The sequence below is a fragment of the Gymnogyps californianus genome, chromosome 2, assembly GCF_018139145.2.
Source record: "Gymnogyps californianus isolate 813 chromosome 2, ASM1813914v2, whole genome shotgun sequence".
NCBI lineage: Eukaryota > Metazoa > Chordata > Aves > Accipitriformes > Cathartidae > Gymnogyps > Gymnogyps californianus.
Genome location: NC_059472.1, coordinates 143,864,911 through 143,885,104, shown reverse-complemented (window position 1 = coordinate 143,885,104; position 20,194 = coordinate 143,864,911). Strand labels below are relative to the sequence as shown.

The 20,194-nt window shown below is 41.3% G+C and overlaps 1 protein-coding gene across 1 annotated transcript in view; it reads left to right on the top strand.

Annotated features, from left to right (window-relative positions):
- The window catches only part of ADAM22 (ADAM metallopeptidase domain 22), a 135,211-nt gene that overhangs the window by 114,711 nt on the left and 306 nt on the right, over positions 1-20,194 (top strand). Inside the window, exons 27-32 of the mRNA XM_050890839.1 lie at positions 2,057-2,251; positions 5,130-5,230; positions 5,810-5,876; positions 8,912-9,022; positions 11,144-11,230; positions 19,105-19,228. Of these exons, the coding sequence (XP_050746796.1) occupies positions 2,057-2,251; positions 5,130-5,230; positions 5,810-5,876; positions 8,912-9,022; positions 11,144-11,230; positions 19,105-19,228 (685 nt within the window). The remainder of the gene's footprint in view (positions 1-2,056; positions 2,252-5,129; positions 5,231-5,809; positions 5,877-8,911; positions 9,023-11,143; positions 11,231-19,104; positions 19,229-20,194) is intronic.

Genomic DNA, 20,194 nt, shown 5'->3' with positions numbered 1-20,194 from the left:
TTGTGTACTACAAGGTCAGATAGGTGGCAGGAACAGTAACAGGAAAAAGGCAAAGCTATTGAAGTCAAGCCTTATGGAGAGGTTGGTGGGAAGGAAACGTCACCTAGCACAAGGAAGGCAGAATTTCAGGGTCTGGTGCTGCTCAGTGGCACGCGATGTTTCTACAAGCACAGACTAACATTGCCATCGAGTCACTCTACTGTGGATGTTTCAATGTTGGCTGAGGACAGAGCAGCCAGAACCTCGAAATACAGAAAGAGACTGCCCCATACATGTTCACGTTGGAATATTAGCGAATCTAACTTTTTCACATTCCCTCATCTCCAGAAATTAGTATATGGACAGAGAGCTGTGAGTATGCAGTCAGTCTGCAGCTGTGTCTGTGGGCATGGACAGAGTGGAAACCAGCATAAGCTGAGACTTTTGAAGATGATGGACATATTTAGTAACTACATCTCCTTCATGCAGAAAATGAAGTTCTGTAGACTGACTTCTAAATAGAATAATTTTGGATATGTATAAGGAGTGCTCCATAAATGGAAAAAACAGACATCCACCAGAGTGTCCTTTTTTTTTTAATTATTTACAATTAGTCCTTAAATAAAGATGAAAACAAGCCAGTGAGGTATTTTTGAGCATTACATAAGGAATGATATTTGGTAGTACTAAGCAACTGAAATGAGTAAACTGAAAATAATAAAAAGAGCAAATTCGCCAGGGTTCTGCCAGTTAGGATAATGCGGCTTAAAGGGCACAGCTACGTGGGAGAAGTCATTTCTGATGGGGTAGTGAGAGGACAGTTTGCTGGAGGAACCCTGGGGAGCAGACCTGCCCATACTGAGTCAACCCTGAACACACCAATGTACCGGCTGAAGGAATGGGACAAGAACTGAGACTCAAGAGGTCTTGAGTAGAAGAAAGTAGAAGAAATAGTGTGGAAGCACTGCATTACACTAATGATTTATGTGCCATATAATTATATATTTTAAATACTTCAGGAGCATTAGAAATTCAGATATGGAATGAAGAGAGCCCAGATCAGGTCTGTAGCTGGACACAATTTGAATGTGAATCAACCTTGTGATAAATGCGCATCTTAATAGGGGCAGACTGAAGCAAAAAGGCCTTGGAAAGTGCAAATAGATAACTAAGCTGCTGGTATTATGATATAGCCAACTTTCAAAGTAGGTACTTGTACTGGGGAGGATTTTTCAACTTGGTGGAACTGTAAGTGGAATATTTGCACGGCAGTTTTTCTGCTGGCAATGAATTCACCATGTGTAAAAAAGTTGCATAACTTGAGTAGGGCTTCCTAATGCGTAGTTTTATGCACCAAAACCGAGCTTATGCACCAAAACTGAGCTTCTAGTACTGGAAAAGGATAAACTATTGTCAGAAGTGTGTGGCATTATTTTTATGGGTCTTGGCAGATTGAGTCTACTGTGGTAATGGGGAGTAGCTGAGAACCTCTGACACTGGCATTAGGTCCCCTGCACAGGAGAACAGTTAATAAACTGGAGGATTTTCTCCTCCCGAGGTTTAAACGACTCAACAGGTTGCTATTCTTGAATTCAGTAATAATCACAAAAATTAAGTGGAAAGCATCTATCTCAGAAGGAAAAAAGCATTCACTTTCCTGAACTCCTTTTTGATCCAGGCATGCATTCAGCTCAGGCAGCAGTATTTGTACTGCACCTGGGGATGTTTTTCACAACCAGAGCGATGAGCCATTTGAAATGTCTGAACTTGGTTATCCACTGTCCCAAGAACCACAAACTATTCACTTTGAAAACTATGATCAGAGTTTATCAGTGAAATGTTCCTTGTTTTCCCGTACCAAAACCACATAATCCACTTTTCTGCACATATCAGAAGTGTGCGGGGTTTTTCTCTCAGATGGTTGAATTATTGATTAATAGGTTTATTGTGTGTGGTTAAGAGTTTCCTCAAGGATCGCTAGCCTTGCCTCTTTCTTTTAAAGTGATGTTTGTGCATGTTTGTGTGCGTGCTGGTGCCTGTCATGTTTTCTGACTCTGCGATGTTTATTATACTTTAGACAAATACCCCAGGGAGATTATGTAAAAAAGCCTGGAGAGGCCGACTCTTTTTATAGCGACATGCCTCCTGGAGTCAGCACAAACTCTGCATCTAGTTCTAAGAAGAGGTCTGCTTTTCTGTCGCATTTTCAGATTTCTACCTGTTCCATCACCCATTATTCCATTAGTCAGAACATTTCATTGTTTTGCAGCAGGTTTGATTCTTTCTTCTTTCTTTGTGGAATGTTTGAAATAGCATCCTTTGTGCTTTGATTACTGATTTTTCTCACATGCCCTGAGCTGCTAATTATTACAAATAGGCCAGAATAAACAAGTTTTCCATTGTAAACCAGTTTTTGGTTAATCAAATTTTCATCATCTTCCTGCTTGAGAATTGTTTTCAAGTAGACTGTAATAATAATTGCTGGCTCAAAAATAAATTAAATAAAAACCCCACAATTTTTAAAATTATGGTCATGTAATCAAAGAAAAGGAACACTGTCTTGCTTCAATAATAGTTATAAATGTAAATTGTTCAATATAAATGTTATTTTTATATCTTTATTTGTCAATATCATTAATTCACTGAGTTGACCTAGACTTCTGGATAATATTCTTGCTGTCTCACATTAAAGATGATGATGCTTGCATTTTATTCCACTTGCTAGACTAGTATACTAAATGGTCACCAAGTGTTATCTTAGAAAATAATTCTACAAAGACTTTCTGTAGTTTTATGCTTGCTATTTTGAGTAACCAAGGAGGGCATTAAATTTTGCCCTTGATCAGATTTCCCTAAATCTGTTATTGTTCCAGTTACTTAAAAAACCCAACAACATTTTAAAATGGAAAATTCATTGAAAAGCATTGAGAGTCACTTGTAATTGCTAAGGTCATTAGGTCATGATGCTCACCATCCCTCTGCAGTTAGAGATCCTTTAATTATGAAAATCTCCAGCTAGCACTTTAAAACAATTTACGAGAAGCACTATGTCATAGGAGGGATAGACAATCCTGAACTGCTTCATAAGGAAACTGCAGTTCTCAATTCTTGTCTCGCTGAGCAGTCTATAACTGTGCAGTTGATGAAGCCATTTTCTTTGTTGTTATTTCAAAGAACGTAAAGAGAAATGTATGGAAGGGATACATTTGCAGTGACATTTGCTATTTGGGTATAGCAGCTTGATCCTATATGCAACTTCATTCAGTCTGTTCTAATGAATATGTTATTAGGAAAACTGTAGTAGTGATTAATTAATGATTTCTAATTTTTAAATTCAACTTTTTAGATGTGTGAGTGGATAAATTATTTTTTTTCAGGGAGCAAGCGTTAATCTTAAATGATGCACTGTTTGCGTTGGAGAATCTTTTCTCATTCGGATAAAATTTTGAAAAAAGTCTTGGGAAAGCAAGTTTTCATAGCTTTGTGTAAGCAGGTTCAAATACCAGTTAAGAAAAAAAATTTCTTTTGAAATGAATGTCATTTAATGTGTTTCTTCTTCCATTCAGTATCTGTGTTTCTTTTCATACTTCATTTCTTTCATGTGTGTCTGTTTATTATTTGTTCCAAAAAGCTAATGGTTTCTAAGGTCTGTCTGTACTAGAGAGTTTTGTTGTTCCCCACCACCAGTTCAGGTATGTTGTGCCACTGTTAAGTCTGGAAAAGTCAGTCTGACAAATATTCCATTAACATTACGGTGGAGCTGACGTAGTCCTTCCATTTGAATACCCAGAGTGCTATTTCCTACCTTCCAAGCTGGTTTTGATTTGCTCTGTGTGCAGATATGGATGGCATCTCTTGCGAGATGTTAGAGTGACTGGGCCATTAGCTGCCTGGGCTTCTCCATGCTGGAAAGCACTATGAAGTGTTAGCTGGTATTCAGAGGTTGTTCAAGGATTAAGGCGTAACTTTACGATAACTCTTGCTATTACAAAATAGCAAACACCAAAACCAGTATATAGCAAGACATTCCTGAACCTGAAAATAGACCTTTAGGAGGAGAAAGTGATTAAAAATCTGTCAGTGGATCTGTTGGTTCTCAGACCTTTCATGCTGTAATTACGTTTGAATTAATGAAACCCTGGGCTTGCTTCAGTGTGGCTGTGATTAGCCTGGTCTTCTGGAAACTGAAGAGCATCTGTCAGATGCCTGCCATCCAAGGAAAGCAGAGACTGAAAAATGCAAGAGTATCCAGACTTAGAAACTACAGAAATAGTTCCTTTAAGCAAAACTTCTTTGTAATAAATAAGCCATCTATTCTGGCCAGTTTTCAACTTCCTCTTGTTTTCTTCTCTTTTGGAAATAATTGTAGATCTCATGGCAAACAGCTGAGCAGCAGCTCTAGTTCAACAGGAGGGAGCCTGCTGCAAAACCCCATGTGTTGGACATCGCCACACACATCTCTGGCTCTTAGAGGGAATACAAGAGGAAAGAAGAACTTTAGTTTGCACCAAGCACCTAGATATAAAGACTGGTTTTGGCTTTGAGTTTAGCATTAGAAGTATATACTGCAGTGACTGGCTGACAAAATATAATAAAAATTCAAAATTAGCAAAAATGAGGCAGAGTTACCCCTCCACTGAAGCTACCAGCTGTGGGTGTGAGGATGCTCATCACAGACTCCTGGACCCCTGAGACTGGTAGCAGTGGGGTGATGGACGCAGTCCAGGCTTTCCTGCAGCAGCACAAGGAGGGAGTGGGCAGCCTGCAGGCGGGATATGCTTGACTGTGAGATAAAAAAACCTTGAGACGAGCACAGTTGGAAGAGCATCTTCCAGATAAGAACTAGGGCAGAGCTGCAAATCCAAAGGAGATCTGGTGTGCACTGGTGTTTGTGCTTTCCACAGCGGACATGCAAGAAAACAGTGCTGAAGCCTGGCTCTTGAACGTGGGCACGCTGAACCCCCGCAGGGACAGCTGTGAAGTGTAACTGCAGGGTTTAACCAGAAATCCTGGATGCTCTGCTAGTGCAGACAGACCTTAGGCTGTGTTATGTCACCAGCCTCGGGAATGTGACTCTCTGAACCGCTGAGCTAACATTGATGTGAGACAATACCCTTAACAGTAACCACATCTGAGCCCTCCTATTCCAGGTCAAATGGATTATCTCATTCCTGGAGTGAAAGGATCCCAGACACAAAACATATTTCAGACATTTGTGAAAATGGGAGGCCTAGGAGTAATTCTTGGCAAGGTAAGTGTGAACCTCTGTGCTGGCCACAGTGGAAACCAGCCTCTGGGCCATTGCTGCTCTGCTGAAAGTTTAGCTGACCTTAGGACAGCAGCATGACTCCTTAAAATTGTGCTAATTGTTATTAACCTTGAATTGGGATTTAGCAGCACCCTACACAAGTGCCTTTTTTGCACAATGCTTTGTCACATAGAAATGACATTTAATTTCTCCCATTCCTCCAGTGTGAGCTAACATGAAAAAGAGGAAGAAGTCCATTCACTCTTGCCAGCTTCTGTGATTTTATCAGGCAGTGTTTAGTGTTTTTCTTGAAATGTAGTGATTTTCTGAATTGAAAGCTGAAATTAAGGAGTTTTTTGCTCCGCACAGTTGCAGCAAAAAGTAGAGAAGGTTCACCTAAGTGTCAAGTTTAGCTGGTCTGAGGTAAATCAAGAGGGACTGACCTGTGACTTTTAAATGGTTAAAGCTAATGAGGTAATGACTCTTTTGCTGGGGATGCAAAAAGAATATACAGTTTGGCATGGGACACAGGTGAGTTTCAAGTTGTTTTACCGTCTGTCTTTATCCTTTGATTTCTTCCAGGTAATATAGGAGGAAACAGAAAGAAAGTCAGAGGCAAAAGATTTAGGCCACGGTCTAATTCAACTGAGTAAGTCTGAACTTATAAAAGCAAAGCCAAAAAGTACAGTTTTCATATTTGTGTTTTGTAGATGGAGATTAAGAGTACTGAAAAGTAGACAGCTGCATTTTTGCTCTGTGGCCCATTCTGATTGCTGACTGATAATCTGGTAACTGGTTTGGCTAATGTATTTCAACCTCTTTTTATGTATTCTTTAAAAATTAACTATCAATTTTCTTTTTTATGTAGGCTTCCTCACAGTCGTTCTCATAGCAATTCCCAATGATGGTGGCAGCCTGCACCATCACTGCAGGCTTTTGTCTACAGTAAACTGCCATTGCTGAGTGTATCCTGGTTCAATACTGAATTTCTGATAACCTGTTTCCTACCCTTGTCTTCACCTTGGCTTGGGCCATTGCAGAGTTAGAGATTTGTATCTCTGCGTACCTGCCTGGAGGTTTTAGGAGAGGTATCTGTCTGCTTTGAGAGTACCCTGAAGTTTATCGTTGTAAGCCTGAAAAAGCCAGTCTTGAGTAAGCCCTGCAATAAATGGGTAATGAGAGTCCTTATCAAGTGACTGATCCCGAGACCTTTCCAGTATGGCTTAGAGTTGCTTTCTTACTGATTTATTGGTTACATTTACTGAAGAGCCCCTGTGTGCAGTGCTCCCCATAGGGAAAGAGCCTTTCTTATGTACTTAAGCCTGCTGGTTCAGGCTCCTTTCGTGAATGAATGGTGAATGGCTGGAAACATAATCTCTGGGCTTGTCAAGCACTGGCCTGCTTTCACAGCACTTAACGCCACACGGGAATGGCCCCTTCTTTGACCATGGTGGCGATGACAGTGCCCTTTCCCTGTATCATTAGTACTAACTTTGCACCTCTATGGGCAAATGGGCTTGATACCAAGCCTGCTGGAAACTAATAATGCTAACTCCTCTCTGGGCCCTGCTTTCTTTGGTTTGGGGATTTTGAGTTTGTTCTGAAACTTTTCTTCTACCTGCAGTGCACTGTCTTGAGGTGAGTAGGCTGAGAAAGGTTCATAGAGAAGACCCTCTGTTACAAGCTACAGAAATAATAGTTTGATGCACATTGCAATTATAACATTGCATGGTCAAAATGGCAACATGGAACCAGAAATTTTAGCCCTAGATCCCTCGGAGGAGTTTATCTGTCAAGTGCCCCTGTGCTCTTGGTCTTTGTGCTGATGAACTGTTACTGAAACGTTATTTTGCTTGTTTTCTTTTCTCCTTGCATGAGACAGTTTGATAAAAGCAAAATTAGTCTGACCAAACTGCCAAGAATACAAATGAGATTGCACATTCTTCTTTAGAAACTTGTCCTGTGCTTTCCTTCATTTTCCAATTGTATTTCTTAAACAAAATCTGTTTAAAAAAAGTTTAAATTAATGATACCATTATTCTATCATTCAGCAGAGGTGTACACTGGGGCTGAACTGGTCCATAGAGGATGAAACTAGATCAACTCTTTTTAGCCTAGAGTGAACGTAACTGCATGGGAAGAGTATTGTTTTCAGTAAAAGCAAAAAACCCCAGTGGGCATATTTTTTCCTCTGTGCTGCTGAGCTGGTATATTATACATTTGCTCTGAGAACTTTGGAGCACTAAATAAGTTGATAGAGAGAGTGTGAGTTGGAAATCTTTTTCCCTGTAGATTTTTTCCCCAGCAGCAGCCCTGGTGCTAGAGGGAGGAGGCTTGTACTTCCCAAGGGCTGTGCAGCAGCCTGTTAAGGATGAACCACAGTGTGTGTGTTCCTGGGAGAGACCTGCCAGGCAGGAGAATGCTCTTTCTCCTGATGGGGTCTATCCTGGACTGCACGGGACTGCATGGCTTGTCCAAGTCTCCTTGGCAAGCCTGTCACTCCTTGGAGAGAGAGCTCCCACTGAATGATCAATGTGCTGTATCAGTTCGGCGGGGAACGGAGAGAATTGCCAAGGGCGCACAGTGGCTCTGGTTAGAGAGATAACTTCCTTTGCAAGCACAGAAAATTGACTGAGAATCATCTAACCATGGCCAGCATGTACTAATTTAGGAAAACAAAAAGCAACACCAGCTGCTTTAAGGATGCCTCAGAATACATGGAGGCTTTTCCCAGCCAAATTTACCTCCTTACCTTCTCTGGGAAATATAGAAGAATATTGAAATCTGTTCTGAAATGGTGGACGGCATTTGGAAAGTCCACCTGTATGGCCACTGGGAGTCCAATGAAGCATACTTGTTGAGATGGAAGAAAAGGGGTAACACTGTTGGTCTCCTGTTAGTGGTAGAGACAGTGTAGTTAACCACTGGAAAACTGGGTTCATTTGTGCATACCTTGTGCAGAATTCAACCTTTTTTTTAAGCAAGTGCACACTAGTACAGTTGCCTACAAAAGTATTTGACATGCATGAGTCTGCAGTAACTGCACATATTATGCACAAGGGTTTTTTTGTATACAGCCAAGCACCAGATAGACACTCATGCCATTAATCATTTAAGCAAAATTTCTTAAGCACTGAGCAAGGTCATGAACAGCACTGACAGGAGGGTTGCAAGCACAATGGGCAGTTCCTGAAAAATGTACTGCTCGCCTTTGTGCGACCCCTTATACCTAACAGATACATGAACAAGGCTTCTGCTAAGGCTATAGCTCTATGGAGACTGCTAAAGCTCTTTTGGGATGTTCTAAATTGTTTCTAGATGTTTTAAAACAAAATTTGTGTTCTTTACTGAAGGCGGATGGTTCAGTTCACACAGAAGGAATCCAACAGGCCAAATGTTTCTGTGGCTTTTTCAGAAACAGGGTTGATGAAATGGCCTGATAAAACAAGTTTTCTATTAAAATCAGAGTTATCCAGGAATGGTAATAAGTTTTCTGAATAAGCTGACAGTTTAATTGGGAGCTTGTGTTAAAACAGATCCCAGGGAACATGCATTTTGCCAAATAGCAATTCTGACCTTTGTTAATTTGCACTGCTTTTCCTATAAGCGTTTGTCTTCCTCGTTGTTATAACTGATACGAACATCTTTGGCTTAGACTTTCTGTTATATATTGTCTTTTTGCAGCAGGGTAACCCATGCATCTGAGCCTGGGCTTTCTCTCGCCCACCAAATCCCGGCCCAAGGCATAAGCCCAGGGGGTTCTGACCACCCCCAAACAGGGAGTCGGGATCACAGGTCAGTCTCACCTGCCCCTGCATTCTGGGCTGCCATTTTATCCCATGAAAAGTCCCTTCCCTCAGTATACAATAGTTTCACTGTGGCAAAACACCGTGACTGCTTGGAGGTGCTCCTGCTGATGCAGCGCTAGCTAACCTTCCTCCTCACCAGCCTGAGGAGTACGAGTACTCTTGAGCCCAGGTCTTTTGCCTTGTTGCATGTTGCGCTACAAGCCAAATCGAGCTGTTGGTCTAGCTGTAGGCTTACGTGTAAGGACACCTGTGTTTTAAAGTGGAGTTTCTCACTCAAAGAACATGTGAATTCTGGCCATCGCTAATGAACATGTGGCCAGGAAGATCAGCTTGAGAGCTTTCTAATGGTATCATGTAGTGGTCTGCAGTAACTTGAGTTTAACCTTTCTGTAACAGATGAATTGAGGTGGTGAACGACGGTCTGTAATACAGCCAAACCCAGGAAATCCAGCAACACGGTTGTGCAACAACTGCATGCTTTGATACCACGTTACACTTTGTTTTCTAATACAGGAAGCCAGATTGGGAGTGTTTCATGGTTACCAAAAGACCCTTTCAAATGAAAAAAAGCAAGTCAAAAGTACTGCAGCGAGTACAAGAAAATGTGTAGTCACACCTACAATTAAAGCTAAAGCAGAAGTTTATTGGTTCCTGGTGATGCTGGCGTCAGCCTGTTGCTTCACTTGCAGTTCATCTGTTGCTGCGCTACCACTTTTGACGTTTTCTTTCTCTAAGAGCCCAAGCTGGAAAGCATAAAGCACTCCTGATTCCTGATAAATAAGCGAGCTGAGGAAGCTACTTAGAAGCACTTGTGGCTGAGGGCGAGTACTTTCTGAGAGCTGTGGCTGTGCTTGCGCGGGGCGGGGAGGAGAAGTTCCAGAGCAAAAAAGGAGCAAAAGAAGTCGAAAAAGTGCTGCTGCTTTTGTCGTCAACGTGGTTTGAAATATGGTGGGGGTTGAACGACATGATCTGGCCCAACCTTTACTCATCTGAGCAATCCCTTGCGAGGCCTCTTCCCATGTGTGAGGTCATTGGAGTCACTCTCATAAACAAGGGTGGCGAGAACTGGCCCAGAAATATTGAAAATAACGTAAAGAGGAATTTCTTTCCTTTTTTCCTTGGTTACAATTTGTTTCCTATTTCAGACTGTGCTAGTCTCTATTATATAAAGGTGGTGATCACAAATAATTGTTAAACTGTTGCCATTCTTACACAACAAGAACAGACTTTAAATTGGACCAGGCAGACTCCTGTTTCTACATTGCCCTTTTTTCTTAACATGACAGAGGGGGAGGAATTAGCTAATCTTGTTATTGGGGGTCTAAGAGAAACCAGTTACAAAAAAATTTTCTTCTTCCCTGGTAATACTACTGTCAGATAATTCAACACCGTCTTTATTTCATAGTTTTCATGTAACTAATATGAGTATGCAGCTCAGACTTTTTTCGTAAAAAGTGTGGTTTTGGTATCAAGATTGCTTCTGTAAAATGTGAGATAACGCTGCAGCCCACCTCCATTAAAGCTTCTTGTGGTCCTACCAAATTAAATGATCATTGAAAAATCAGAGGGTTATTTGCACTTAAGCATAAAAATTGCCACTGTAGTGGCAAACAATTTAAGCCTTTTAGCACACTGAGGCCAAAATTCATTCCTGTAGAAAGGGCCAAGCCCAAGTTTCTGTGCTCATTAAGCTATTATCTTGCAATTTATTCTAGATGGGTGCAAATGTGTGTCTTCAACAAGCAAACTGCAGGATTGGAGCCAAGATGCCCCTTCATTGTTATTCTGAGATTATGAGGGGAGTTCAAACCATGAGCTTAATGCTGGCCCTCTGCATAGGAGTGAATTTTACCCTTAAGACATTAAATGAATGATGTATCCCAAAGAGTTTCCAGATTAATCAAACATATGAGTCTTGTTGTAGGTCAGACTTTCTCATGCAGTTGTACACGTTGCCTAGTCCTCACCCAACATCCATACTGATTTATTTGTCATATTCACTTGCATTTTGGGGATGAAGACATCCTTGCTAAGCTTGTGCTGTGTGTTCTCAGATTTTCTATTCTTGTTCTTCTGCTTTCTCTGTTCCTTCCATTGCTTTCTGCAGGTATTTAAACCCATGGTTCAAAAGAGAATATAATGTAGCTAAGTGGGTAGAAGATGTGAATAAAAACACTGAAGGACCATACTTTAGGTATTTTGTAAATTAATTCTATATCATTTTTAAGAGCTGTTCCAGCATATACAAATATTTTGGGACTCCTACCTTGTATAAATCAATACAAGTTACTGTAGGTGCAAAGGGCCCCTCTTTTTTTGCTGCATTTTGATGTCTGTTTTTGGCTTCATGTGCAATTTACAATTCTTTTTCTGAATGTTTTAATGAAGCCATTGAAAAGGGTGTGTGTAGTGCATGCATTCCCACCATCATCTATAGCTTGTAGTAGCTTTCTCATCATTTTATGCCAAGTAGTGTTTTATGGGCATGAGACATATTTATCACTAATAAAGTAGTATTAACTTAAATAGAATGTAATTTACTGAAGCAAGTGGTTTCATAACACATTGACTCTACCCACTGTCTTATATAGTGCATACTAAAATTTAAATGGAAAAAGAATAAAAAGTAGTGGTATTTTACCCTCAGCATCCAATGAAATAATTAATATATTGTAATTGGAAAATTAAATGTATGAGAATATACTCTGTGCTCAAACCGCTGATGAATCTGTTACAAGTGAGTGTAGGGTTCAACCAAAAATATCACTTGTTTTTGGGAGAGGAAAGTGTATTATTTGATATATTCCAAGTTAAAGAGAAGCATGCATGAGACTGGCCTCCCTGTTGTACATGAATCAGGAGACTGAGAACATTTTAGTAGATTCCCAAAAGACACAGTCCCACAGCTGAGACAGAAGTTTGCATCGGCTGAAAAAATCAGCTAGCGTAGGAGAGAATGGAAGACAATTTATGACAAATAATATAAAACAGGAAAGAAATTGATGAAGCTGTAAGTCGACATATCAAGAATGAAGCTGAAACAAGAATTCTAGAAACACAAAGAAAAAGAATACAAAGCAAAATCTTTAGCCAAAAGAGTGAAGGATGGTAAGAACGAGTAAATAGAATCTTAACAATCATTTTGCTACATTAGTAGACCTAATAATAGTGCAAAAAGGCAGAAACACTCACTAAATATGTCCAGTGTGTATTTGCGAAAAAAGCGTGATGGAGTTGTATCACAAGATGCTAATGAAACACTTCCATTCCAATAGTAACACTGGCAGATATTAAATAGCAGAGTGGGAATCTAGTCATTTTTAGAACTAAAATGGCACAAAGTCTTAAAAAAGCATAAAATTGTCACTTCTTTAAACCATTTGTGTTTGCTTTCAAGAACTCTTAAATCACAGAGTAAGTTGCAGAAAGGCTTTCCAGTGAACAAATAGGGCAAATGTGGTAAATTTAAGCCTGCCAGTCTTGATCTCGGTCCTGAACAAGGAGTAAAAATCCCTGACACAAGAATCCAAGGCTTATGGGAGGATGTTGTGATTTTGCCAGCCAGTATCAGCCAGGTCGCTGTGTTGGTGCTTGGACATTCAGGCAGGGTGTGTTGTGAGTCCCGTAGTTTCACCATTGCTAGTTTTAGCGTTGGGATACAAGGTCCAGTTCTGGTGTCCACAGTTCAACAAGCATTTTCAAGAACCGGGGAGGTTTAAGCCCTGAGCAACCTTAGAAGGGACTGCAGGGCCTCAAGCTGTTCAGTTTCATGGAGCAGCTGAATGCTTACTTGATCATAAAATCCACATAGCTGCATACGGAGCAAAACCTTTGCAGGAAGTCCTTTGGACTAGCAGACTGAGACTGATTAATGACCAAAAGTCACTGGAAGGTGAAATTAGGCAAACTCACACTAGAAATGAGGTGTGTTTTTATTAGCAAACCTTTTCCTAACAATACCTTCTGGACCTTTGGTGTTCAGGCAAGGCCATCAGTCACTCACCGTAATCTAACCCCATAGCTGTCTTTCAGGGTGTTTGTATCAGAAGCCCTGTGGTCGCAATAAACAAAGACATTGATGGAATATGAAGATAGCACTAGTTTAAAATATGTTACTTTAATTGGTTTAGTTAAACAGGTTTAAATTCCTGTGTGGATACTCTTAATTTGGTTTTCATCTTTTAATATCAGTATATCTTGATTTAGTAACTAGATTAAATTGATGGGAGCGTACCCCGCCCCTGAGGGTTTTCAGCTGTTGCACTGAATGAGTCACATTTCTAATTGTATTTGAGATAAACCGAGCATTTTTTAGCATGTAGATGAGGATTAAGCTGACCCATGTGAGTTTTAAGGGGTGTATATCAGCAGAGATGAAACGTAAATTGAAAATTTTACACCACAGCAGCTTACTAATGACTGCCTGCAGAAGTAGCTTTAGAAATGAGAGAGAAACTAGAATGAATTTAGAAACCTGTATGTCCTTATTAATTGAGGTAACCATGGGGAAGTATTCTGCAGGCATATTATGGAAGGCAAAGGATCAAATTTTCTCCTGGGATGAGTTGCCATGGGTTTATGAGAGGTTGTACTGAACAGTTTCTCCCCAAAACTCAGGTGCAATTTTGGTTAATCTGTCACGGACAAGAAAATATTTTTCCTAAGAATGGTGTGTCTGAACATCATATGGCTGGGTTTTGAGCTTGTGGAGTAATTCACAAACAAACCAAAACAAATCTTGTTTGATGAACCAGAAAGTCAGGCTGAAGTCAGACTGTCCAGCTGATACTACATTTTAGGAGTCATAGCCCAGGATAAGATATTTACACCAGATAATTAGCTGAGTAGTATTTTTGTTGCTAATCTTTGATTTGTCTTTTCTTTTAAAGACAGCCTGAAAGTAACAGTGCTGTTTTGCTTGTCTCCCTGTAGTTTTAGGAATAATGTGTTGATGACTGGTGCTGTTGCAGGTAGAGTTGAAGCAGAATTACAAAAAAAGACAAAAATGCTTCCTACAATTCCTAGGAATGATGCAGATTTTCAGAAAATAGAGATATTGGGTATCACAAAGACTTTCTCCATCAGGTTAAAAAAATCCGTATAAATCAAGATTTCTCTCTGTCACCTGATGTCCTAGTTATTAATATTTTTTTCTAGTCTACAAGTCTAATGGGTATTTGTATATAATTACTTTTTATTAATGATAAAAGTAGCTGGTGTCTCTGGTGCCTGAAAGCTCCCAGCAGTAGGATTCCCTTCAGTAAGAAAATAAGATCTGTAAAGAAAAATCTCATTTTCCTTCTCAAAGTATAGGCGAGATTTTAGTTTTACATGCCAGGCCATAGCTGCGTAACCCCAGCAATAAACCCAGGCAGGAAACCTTTCCCTGATTTCAGCTTTGCTGCAAGGTGTGCTGTCTTACCAGTGTGATACTACTGCTTATTTTGTTACTGCCAATGACAGTGGCTACTGCACAGACTGACCTTACGAGATATGGTTAAGGATTACTCGAAATCCTCACTGAATCTTAAAAGACTCAGGAACCATGGTGGTATCAGAAAATAAACTGTCAGAATCCCAAAATGTGGCATTTCTGTGGATAATTATAGACAAAAAAAGACTGGAAGGCACCTACTGGAGCACTGAGCCGCCTACATTTGATTTAATGCAAATATTTACAGTAACTTAGATTCTATGGGAGTTGTTTAAATAGAAAAATAGTTTACAAAGAAAATAGGTTTTTTAGATGGACACCCAGGGCACATACCCAGAAGGAAAATGGCCATCCCATATCAGAAGGGCACTGGCAAAGGGCATGGAAGGCAGGAGACCACAGGCTATCATTTCCCTCCTGTTTTTAATGTGCTTTGATGTTCTTGCTGTCTTCTTCCTCGATTTCTTCTCAGCTCCTCCTCAGCTGCTCATTAGCCAGAGTTGGCTTTGCTGCTCTGCCAGGTCCCTTGCCTTCCTCTGGGAGCATCCAGCTGAGGCCAGAGCTGTGACAAGCCATTAGCTCTCTGCTCTCGCTGAGGCAGCTTTAGACCGTGCTTAAAGAAAAAAAAAAAAAAAAAGGTTTTCCCCATTACAACCAAAGCGAAATATTGCCTTGTTGGCAGACAATGAAAAAAATGCCTATTGATGTCAGTAGGATCAGGATTTCATTTCAAGAGTTAGGGAGAAGAGTTCATTAAAATGTGTGAATGCCTGCTTCTGGGGCATTGCTGTGCAGTGCTTAAAGTGGATGGCTCAAGCCACAGCCTTTGTCTCTTCTGCAGCCCCCCCACGAGCTGAGCCTTCCCTCTGCTGCTGCACTTTCTGAGGAAACGTGTGCACATCTGTGGTTTTTAAAAGGAACTGCATTTAAAATGTTAAAATGTTTAGCCACATCAGTGTTTTTAGAAGATCCCAACTTCCTAATGTAGGATAATTTAGGCTGATGATGTCCTACAAAGAGCTGAACCCACGGCAGCAAAGGTCAGGTTAGGCTGATAGTATCTACATTTGGGCTTGAAATGCTTTCACCAGGTTGAATGTGAATTGAATTTCATTAAATTATTTCAGTCTGCGAAACAGAATCAAGCACAGCTTATGAAGAGTTCCAATCTGTCAGGGCCACCTGCCTTGAGTTCAGCTAAAGTGACACTCGAAGTCGCAAGACGTTTAGTTGTGGGACCAGGTGACACATTTCACACCGGCTCTTTTGGGCCAACACTCTCCCTGTTAGGTGACGAGAAGGCAGAGCCGGCAGGTGCCTGGCTGCAGGAGAGCGCATGCAGATGTCCTCCCGCTGCCACAGTGTTTTGTTGTGAATCACAGCACGGTCTCCCCACACTCTTAGTTTCAGCTTCCAGGACAGAAAGATGGACGCAAAGTGGCCACTACATCTTGCTTTCTGGTCAGAAATTAGAATTCTTGCAGCGCGTTGAGGTGCATGGCTTCATTTGGGGTTGGCAGTAAAACCTCTGAATCTGTGTTTTAGCGTATACAGGGCAGAATGCAGTCCTAGTTTCTTGTATGAATTTCAGCTGGAAGCAACATTTGGCATGAAAGCTAATGGATTTGATAGCAGGAGAACTAAAACCCCAGTGAAAGCTAAATGGATCCCACCCTTGACCAAAACTGCAAAGTTTTGCCTACCTTTAACCCCAGCATTACCTGCATTGCAGTGTCCCTGAATGCTGTCTCTCTTCCATCCTGTAAATGAGAAAGGTCATGTCTGGCTCTTTCTCATTTAAAGTATATGTAAATCTGGGATACACAGCACATACACAATTGCAGGGCATAACCTGAAAGGTGATCAAAACCACCTCAAACAACTACACTTATCACACAAGACGCATTGTAAGATCTGTGAGCATATGCTTAGTAGTGATATGTTTTCACAGTCGCAGTAGACGGCACTAAAGATGACAAAAACCAGCACATAACTGTGTAGCAGAAATAAGTGGTGAGGCCCTGTGAGGGGAGGGCAAGGTCATTTCTGTAAGTGTGCAACTGCATTCTCGATGTATTTGGCTGTAGCTTTGCACGTGCAGGTGAGCAGCAATGTGCACATCAGTTAGGCATGCAAACCGTAGTTGAGCAAGCAACGTGAAGGGTGGTTGAGAAGAAGGAAATGTAGGCAGCTACACTGGAGGTCTGGGCTTCAAAATCTTTGAAAAGGCAGCATTGTGTTTGAGTTATGGTGCAAAGCTGCCTGGCTAAAGGCTCAGTTAGGGATCCTGGTTAGAGGACCTGCTGTGCAGGGAAAATGTTCAAGATGCCCCATCCTTGGGAGGTTACTGCTCCTTGCAGGATCGCTTGCTCAGGCTGATGGACAGGTAGATTGGCCATGGCTTTCCCTCTCACCATGGCCGCCTCTTGCAGTGCCGAAAATAACCTGTGGGAAGAGCCTGTGGTGGGCAGGAGGCGATATTGTGCCTCTTTGTGGCGCAAGGGATGGGAGATGCCTTCATTCTGCGTGCTGCCTCCTGGCTGTGGTACCTATGTAAACAGCTTTCTGATAGGGCTTGCCAAGTCAGATCTAACACCCCCAGTTCCTTGCTTCTAATCTCCAGGTGCATTGTTATAAATTTAAACATGAAGATTTTAAATTCTACTTAGCTGTGGGGCAAAATTTGTGAATAATTGCATTACTATTAATACATAAAATCTGCTTTCCTTATCTTCCCTCCTTCCTCCTCTTATTTTTTTCATTCTAGATCCCCACTAATAGTTTATTAGTGATCCTTATCAGTCCAAGTGGGGGCAGAGATGAGAGGACTTGTACGGGTAGTGAACAGCAGGGCACTGTTGAGAACCTTTCCCTGGATTTTTTTTTTTTAAATAACCTCTTTTCTTGCATGTGCAGTTTGTTGCCCAGATCCGTGATGCTGGACATATGAAAACCTTGTTTTATACTGCAGTAGCTGTTTGAAATTTTCTTCCTGAAAACATTCATGTATGTTCAGTTCATCTTAATGGGTGATCAAAGTGCACGTGCTGAAGATGTACTTTTCCATGTTTGGATAATTGTACCAACCTAAATCTTTTAAGTGCTGTTGAACTTAGAGGCTACCGCATGAGGCATTAGAGCATCATGAGCCAGATTGGAGAGCTCTCACCATATAATTTCCATTGACACCTTGTTGCTTGTGGCTACCATCAGTCATTGTTTGCATGGGAGACAAGAGAGTGTGCTGTTGTAGGGAGCTACAGACACAACAAAATGATACACTAGTCCAAAATAAAAGAATAATTATGTAAAGGTAAATGAATTTCACTTAGTAATAGAGATACAAAACAATTCCAGACACAAAGGAGTCCCTGTCTTGTCTGTCATCCTCTCCAGATGAAAGGACATGATCCTGCAAATCCCACAGGGGTGGCTCCTGTGGCTCCGTGGTATCAGTGATGGTGCTCATCACTGGGGTCTACAGCTGCCCAAACCGCAGCCCCCTGCTGCATTTGAAGGGCTTAGAAGACCTGTCTGTAGAAACCGAGGGAAACCTTCCATCTTCAGGGACGTGTTAAGTTCAGAAGATAGTAGGTAGCAGTGCTCAGGGAGGGTCTGGGTGATGTGCCTGCACTAGTGGGAGGCCTCCTTTGAAAAATGCCCTCAGTCTGCAAAACAGAACAAGAAAGCCAGGGTAGCTCAATTTTTCTACTTTGAGGCTTTTTTTCCCTTTTATTCTGCCCAGATTTAGAGCCTGATAGGAACCTCTCAAGTGGGAAAAGTGCAGAATCTCAAAACAGAAGCATAAGAGTTTTTCTTGGGTATAAAATTTGAGTCAATAATGTGCTGCTGCCTTATTGACATGAAAAGAATGCCTTTCATGTGATACAAACATTTACTTGCTCCTGCTTACTCTACTCACCTTGTACAGAAATGCTGATTGCCATTGACTAATCAGTCCATTTTTGTATATTCTCATCAGACTCTTTCTTTGGCTGGAACAATATGCACTGTATGATGCTTGCATGTCTAATAATTTGTTATTAGCACTTTGTATATGCCTTTGTTACTTCACAACTAACAGTTTGGCCTCCAAGTGCATGCATTTGTGTAAATTATTGTGTTATAAATAATAGATTTATTTGCTATGTTTGTATCAATATAGGAAATGTGTAAGATATGCATAAAAACACTGATAATTGCCATTTAGTCACTGGCAGAAGATATTGTTCAGCTTGTATTTATACAATCACTGTTTCTATTTAGGCTTCATAATGCCATGTCTATCTTTTAGATCTGTATTTATTCAATAGCAGATTTGGTTTGTTAATTTTATAATGATTAATTACAGTACCATATAAAACAGTTTAAGAAATCGTTTTTGTTATGCAATACAATTCTAATAAGAAGTAGGAAATTTTATTTTTTCTTCCAGTGTTCCTGAAAGCTATATATACCTTTATTCATATCATGAAATTATTAGACTACTGATCAAACAACTTTATCCCCCTGATATTGAGCTAATAATAAGCTATATACTTGGTTCTGAACCAAGCTTCAGAGTAATGGCAGTTGCTGTTGCAGTGCTAGGACCCGAAGACATCACATTTATTTTGTGTGTTTCAACATCTCAGGACACTGTCTCCTGCAAAGTCTCCGTCTTCGTCCACTGGATCTATTGCTTCCAGCAGAAAATACCCTTACCCGATGCCACCACTTCCTGATGAGGAGAAAAAAGCCAACAGGCAAAGTGCCAGGGTACGTGTCCCTCTTCTCTGTGCGTTTCGTCAGTGACTTGATTTACTGATAGTTTTTCAAAAGGAAAGCGTGGCAGATCAGCATCTTTGCCTAACCGTGAAAGCACCAGTGGCATTTCCTTTGTACCCTTAACTCCAGAAGCTGCTGAAGGCTGAGCCTCTGGCAGCGATTAGGGCAGCCTCGGTGGCTGTGTTTACAGATATCCATTCAGGTTGCTCTTAAACCTGCCCTGAAGCCCAGATTTCACTAGTTGTCTTATTTCAAGCTGGGAGCGTGCCTGGGGCAGCCTTTGGGCTGCAGAGCACGGGTAGCCCTGGAGCAGGCACTGCGGCTGGCTCTCTTCCCTTATGCCTTCCAGGGGGCCGTCGCTGCCATTCAGGCTGGGGGTTATCTGCTTTCCAGCTTTATGGAAAGGTAACTACGTTGCAGTTGAGGAGGATGTGGAGGGCTTGTATCAAGCCCTGTGGATGGTGGTGCTGCTCTGCAGGGAGAGATTTCCAGCTGCAACACTAGCCGTTGCTTCCTTTGTGTCAATTCAGACATAGCAGATACTTGAATAAGCAAAAAACCTCTGAAATTTGCTGTAGGAGTTTCACTTGTGATAGCTTTAGTTCAAGTTCCTGAGGCAGATGAGATTCCCGTCTCTGCTCTCAGAGTGGAGTGCTGCTGAGGGGACCTGCATGCTGCTACCCCCACGTCCTGCTCGGGTCAGAAAGTTGTGTGAGGGGCAGCACAGGGTCTCCCAGGCGCATGTGGAGCAGAGCAGCTTGGAGGAAGGGCTGCACTGATGTTTCTCAGCCCTGGAGCTGCCTTGGCACCAGCTCAAATGCACGGCAGAAATTCATGCTGCCCTGAGCAGAGTTAGGCAGAAGAGAGTGGGAAACTACACTAATATTAGTTAGCGTAACTGTAAGGTAAAAGCTGTCTAATACAAAGTTGATGCTACACTGACATTTTTCCTTCAAA